The 6,196-nt window shown below is 42.3% G+C and overlaps 1 protein-coding gene across 1 annotated transcript; it reads left to right on the forward strand.

The window, feature by feature from the left end:
• Window positions 1–3: 3 nt before the first annotated feature.
• LOC121939339 (myosin heavy chain, fast skeletal muscle-like) lies at window positions 4–6,192 on the forward strand (the record flags this gene model as incomplete). The annotated part of the gene is made up of 20 exons (XM_042482379.1): window positions 4–73; window positions 213–330; window positions 414–537; window positions 1,142–1,278; window positions 1,369–1,624; window positions 1,711–1,953; window positions 2,038–2,214; window positions 2,295–2,440; window positions 2,564–2,654; window positions 2,758–3,147; window positions 3,256–3,382; window positions 3,470–3,588; window positions 3,666–3,862; window positions 4,303–4,486; window positions 4,598–4,763; window positions 4,874–4,998; window positions 5,111–5,419; window positions 5,505–5,708; window positions 5,803–5,928; window positions 6,016–6,192. Coding segments are annotated over exons 1-20 (3,486 nt in total), but the record flags the coding sequence as incomplete, so codon positions are not given.
• Window positions 6,193–6,196: the final 4 nt, after the last annotated feature.

A 6,196-nucleotide genomic window follows, 5' to 3' on the forward strand; every position in this document is an offset into this window, starting at 1 on the left:
CTGATGACTAACTTGAGGAGCACCCATCCTCACTTTGTGCGCTGCCTGATTCCTAATGAGTCAAAGACTCCAGGTAAATGGAGAACATAACCTCCATTGAGTCTTTAAGGATTTGTTTGGTTTAGTTAGTGTGGTTTACTTAATTTTGTGTTCATCAACAAAGAGATTATTTCGTTAAAAAAAAAAAACTGAGAAATTTCTTTTTTTGTCAGGTCTGATGGAGAACTTCCTGGTCATCCACCAGCTCAGGTGTAACGGTGTGCTGGAGGGTATCAGAATCTGCAGAAAAGGTTTCCCCAGCAGGATCCTCTATGGTGACTTCAAGCAGAGGTATCAGTTATTATTTTAATAGACTTTTGATGTAGATTATTAAAAGAAAATGCTCACAATGACCATTAACTCTCTCATAAAAGGTACAAGGTGCTGAATGCCAGCGTCATTCCTGAGGGCCAGTTCATTGACAACAAGAAGGCTTCAGAGAAGCTGCTTGGGTCTATTGATGTTAACCACGATGAGTACAGATTCGGACACACCAAGGTAAAGACCATGATTGCATTTGTATCATTATGTTTACAAATCAAGGACTATCAGTCCATTTTTTAGTTTGTAAAGAAGGCTATCTCAGATCTTCTTGCCCAGTTTCAACTATTGGGATGGGAAATTAGGCCATGAGCCAAGAAAGGAGCAGAGGGAAATAAATAGAAAAATTGCGCCCCCATGTGGCGAGGAATGAAGCAGTCTACTTTGCCTTTTTGTGCACCATGTGATCCTGTACACCTTGATGGCATTCTGTCTACAGCTTCAGAATTATGATAAATATGAACATAATTTTAAATGGCAATACATTGGTTATCATAAATCTCATTTTCTTAAAATATGGTACAATTTTTAAGTAGTAAAAGAGCCCACACAGGAATGAACTTCCTCAAGAAAGCACAGTTGCCATCAGACATTTAGCATAATTATCTTTCACTGTCTAAAGTATTTTGATGCATATCCATATTTTAAAAATTGTTTCTTAATAATATTAGACATTTAGATGATTGTTAGGGGAACATGTTCCCTGAGTTCTTTCTATTTTAATGTGTGGCATGGTGTTTTGAGCAGACACACATAAGATTTAAATTTTCTCTTTGTTCAGGTGTTCTTCAAGGCTGGTCTTCTGGGTGTCCTAGAGGAGATGAGAGATGATAAACTGGCATCTCTGGTTACCATGACTCAGGCTCTGTGTCGTGGTTACCTCATGAGAAAGGAGTTTGTCAAGATGACAGAGAGGAGGCATGTTGAAAACAGCTCATTTTTAGTGCACACTCATTCAATGAATAATGAAAAATGATTCTGTACCTAATGGTAACATCTCTTCCACAGGGATGCCATATTTACCATTCAGTACAATGTCCGCTCATTCATGAATGTGAAACACTGGCCATGGATGAAGGTGTACTACAAGATCAAGCCTCTGCTGAAGAGTGCTGAAACTGAGAAGGAACTGGCAGCCATGAAGGAGAACTACGATAAGATGACAACTGACTTGGCTGCTGCCCTGGCCAAGAAGAAGGAACTGGAGGAGAAAATGGTGTCCCTTCTGCAGGAGAAGAATGATCTGCAGCTGCAAGTTGCATCTGTGCGTATACATCAACAGTGCTTTGTGCGTTTTCTTGTTTTTCAATGTTGATGTGCTAACAGCTATTTTCATCAAATTCACTACAGGAAGCAGAGAATCTGTCAGATGCTGAGGAGAGATGCGAGGGACTTATCAAGAGTAAGATCCAGCTGGAGGCCAAACTCAAAGAGACAACTGAGAGACTGGAGGATGAAGAGGAAATCAATGCTGAGCTTACTGCCAAGAAGAGAAAGCTGGAGGATGAATGCTCTGAGCTCAAGAAGGACATTGATGACCTGGAGCTTACCTTGGCCAAAGTGGAGAAAGAGAAACATGCCACTGAGAACAAGGTTTGTAAATAAAACTCTGTCCAGCAAGTCAAGTAAGATTATAATGATTACAATTTAATGACAAGATCTTTCTTGCACACTTAGGTGAAGAACCTGACTGAGGAGATGGCCTCTCAGGATGAGAGCATTGCCAAGCTGACCAAGGAAAAGAAAGCCCTTCAGGAGGCTCATCAGCAGACTCTTGATGACCTGCAGGCCGAGGAGGACAAAGTCAACACTCTGACCAAGGCCAAGACCAAGCTTGAGCAGCAAGTGGATGATGTAAGTTTACAATGTCACTTCGAATGGAAAGGCAACATTTTTCTTGAATATGATTATTAAAAACTCATATTATTCCTCAGCTTGAGGGTTCTCTGGAGCAAGAGAAGAAACTGCGCATGGACCTTGAGAGAGCCAAGAGGAAGCTTGAGGGTGATCTGAAACTGGCCCAGGAATCCATCATGGATCTTGAGAATGACAAGCAGCAGTCTGATGAGAAAATTAAAAAGTAAAGTTGTTTTGTTTTGTTTTGTTCATTGTTTGTTTCTTTCTTTCTTTTATTATGATCTAACCATTCATTAATGTGGTCAAATACCTAAACTCTATGTGTTCTTATCTATTATTCTTACAGGAAGGACTTTGAAATCAGTCAGCTCCTTAGCAAGATTGAAGATGAGCAGTCAATGGGTGCTCAGCTCCAGAAGAAGATTAAGGAGCTTCAGGTGACAAATTCTGTGACATAAAAAAATAATGATTAGTTCAAATGCCCTTTTTGTGTATTCAAAGTAAAAGTTTACTGAAAGACATCACACCTTCATTCAACAGGCCCGTATTGAGGAACTGGAGGAGGAGATTGAGGCTGAGCGTGCTGCTCGTGCCAAGGTTGAGAAGCAGAGAGCTGACCTCTCCAGGGAACTTGAGGAGATCAGCGAGAGGCTGGAGGAGGCTGGTGGTGCCACCGCTGCTCAGATTGAGATGAACAAGAAGCGTGAAGCTGAGTTCCAGAAGCTCCGTCGTGACCTTGAGGAGTCCACTCTGCAGCATGAAGCCACTGCTGCTGCTCTTCGCAAGAAGCAGGCTGACAGCGTTGCTGAGCTGGGAGAGCAGATCGACAATCTCCAGCGTGTCAAGCAGAAGCTTGAGAAGGAAAAGAGTGAATACAAGATGGAGATTGATGACCTCTCCAGCAACATGGAGAATGTTGCTAAAGCAAAGGTACATAATATTTTAAGTGCTATTTTAATACCCAAATTGCTATACTAAATAAGGTAATATTAAAAATACCATCTTATCACTGATCTCATCTCGCTTCTTCCTCGTTAGGGAAATCTTGAAAAGATGTGCCGCACTCTTGAGGACCAACTTAGCGAACTGAAGACCAAGAATGATGAAAATGTTCGTCAAATCAATGACGCAAGCGCACAGAAAGCCCGTCTCCTGACAGAAAATGGTATATACAGATTATCACCAATTGATCTGCTGTGTATTATTCAGAAACATAACACAAACTAATGTATCATGACATATTTCTTACAAGGTGAGTTCAGCCGTCAACTTGAGGAGAAAGAAGCTCTTGTCTCCCAGCTGACCAGAGGCAAACAGGCCTTCACACAGCAGATTGAGGAGCTGAAGAGACATGTTGAAGAGGAGGTTAAGGTAAGAGACTGTGTGCATTTGTATTACTAAATTGGGATTTAGGAATTTTATAACCTCAATATTATATCTTACACCAGGCCAAGAATGCTCTTGCCCATGGATTGCAATCAGCCCGCCATGACTGTGACCTGCTGAGGGAGCAGTTTGAGGAGGAGCAGGAAGCCAAGGCTGAGCTGCAGCGTGGTATGTCCAAGGCCAACAGTGAGGTGGCTCAGTGGAGGTCCAAGTATGAAACTGATGCTATCCAGCGCACTGAGGAACTTGAGGAAGCCAAGTGAGTAACATTCAAACAATCTAATGGCCAGCTCAGAGGTGCAAATTTTTAGCATACCTCAACTTACAACTGCATCACTGGTATCAATACTTACATTAAATAGATTTAACAAATTACTTTAAAAAACAACAACAAAAATTAAAAGAGTCTGTTCTTGCAGACATTTTCCAGCTCTGCTTTCGTATTTTCATATAAATCTTTAAAAACATGTTATTACCATAAAGGTTCAAATATAAGACCACACTAGTCGTACATTGCGGCGCCCTGTTTTCCAACCAGTGTTACACAGGGAGGATCCATTCAAAAAGGATTTCTGTTGTTGTGAAGAATGGATTCAGCTATCTGTTACATAATGTTTTAAGAACTCACTATGCAGATTTCTGTTACTGAGACTTCAGGTATCTTATTACTGAAAGAAAAATCTTTGATTTTTCAAACAGGAAGAAGCTGGCCCAGCGCCTTCAGGAGGCTGAGGAGCAGATTGAGGCAGTGAATTCCAAGTGTGCTTCTCTTGAGAAGACCAAACAGAGGCTCCAGAGCGAGGTGGAGGACCTCATGATTGATGTGGAGAGGGCCAATGGGCTGGCTGCCAACCTGGACAAGAAGCAGAGGAACTTTGACAAGGTAGCATTGTTTACTTTGTCTAGCCAAGCCATACAAACACTGAAATAGATACATTTAATTGTCTTCACATTGCTAAATAGCTAACTGAACTGTATTAACTGTGTTGTTCAGGTGTTGGCAGAGTGGAAACAGAAGTACGAGGAGGGTCAGGCAGAGCTTGAGGGAGCTCAGAAGGAGGCTCGTTCTCTCAGCACTGAGCTGTTCAAGATGAAGAACTCTTATGAGGAAGCTCTGGATCAGCTGGAGACCATGAAGCGTGAAAACAAGAACCTGCAGCGTAAGTTCTACCTTATATAACGGTTACATTGTATTCGACATGTGCACATCCTACAATACACTGTTTATATTTTTTAAGGCTTAATAAGAAACACATGTATCTCTCTACAGAGGAGATCTCAGATCTGACTGAACAGATTGGTGAGACTGGAAAGAGCATCCACGAGCTGGAGAAGTCTAAGAAGCAGGTGGAGACAGAGAAGGCTGAGATCCAGACAGCTCTTGAAGAGGCTGAGGTACATTTTTTTCTGAGGAGAACTTTTGAAAACAAAAAATACAAATCATGGACAAATATACTGTAAAAGGTTTGAAGTAACACATTAACATTTCATTCTTTGATATGATCAGGGAACTCTGGAACATGAGGAGTCTAAGATCCTGCGTGTCCAGCTTGAGCTCAACCAGATTAAGGGTGAGGTGGACAGGAAGCTGGCAGAGAAAGATGAGGAGATGGAGCAGATCAAGAGGAACAGCCAGAGGGTGATTGACTCCATGCAGAGCACTCTGGATTCTGAGGTCAGAAGCAGGAATGATGCCCTGAGAATCAAGAAGAAGATGGAGGGAGACCTGAATGAGATGGAGATTCAGCTGAGCCACGCCAATCGCCAGGCTGCTGAGTCCCAGAAGCAGCTGAGGAATGTGCAGGCACAGCTCAAGGTATTGTAAGACAGAGTTGTTGCACAGACTATGGGCAGTGCAGATCTTTTTTTAAAAAAGTTTTTCTGAATTTATTTTTCTCTAGGATGCACAACTGCACCTAGATGATGCCGTCAGAGCCCAGGATGACCTCAAGGAACAAGCTGCTATGGTAGAACGCAGGAACGGTCTCATGGTAGCTGAAATTGAGGAACTTAGAGCTGCTCTGGAACAGACAGAGAGAAGCCGCAAAATCGCTGAGCAGGAGCTGGTGGACGCCAGCGAGCGTGTTGGACTTCTGCACTCTCAGGTATAAATATCCAATCATTTATTAATTAATTTAAAAACCTAATCAAGTTTGAGGCATGTGATCACTCAAGTGTCTAAATCAACTTACATTTTAGAACACAAGCCTTCTGAACACCAAGAAGAAGCTTGAGACTGACCTGGTCCAGATTCAGAGTGAAGTGGATGACACTGTTCAGGAAGCAAGGAACGCAGAGGATAAGGCTAAGAAGGCCATCACTGATGTAGGTTTACATTTCATTCGTTCTTACTCCAGTATTGTTGTTTGTTTCATAACAGTTCTCATTAACATTTTATGCTATCTCCTCTAGGCTGCTATGATGGCTGAGGAGCTGAAGAAGGAGCAGGATACTAGCGCTCACCTGGAGAGGATGAAGAAGAACCTGGAGGTCACTGTTAAGGACCTGCAGCACCGCCTGGATGAGGCAGAGAATCTGGCCATGAAGGGTGGCAAGAAGCAGCTCCAGAAACTTGAGTCTAGGGTGAGAAAGT

This window comes from Plectropomus leopardus, unplaced genomic scaffold (assembly GCF_008729295.1).
Source record: "Plectropomus leopardus isolate mb unplaced genomic scaffold, YSFRI_Pleo_2.0 unplaced_scaffold4576, whole genome shotgun sequence".
Taxonomy (NCBI): Eukaryota; Metazoa; Chordata; class Actinopteri; order Perciformes; family Serranidae; genus Plectropomus; species Plectropomus leopardus.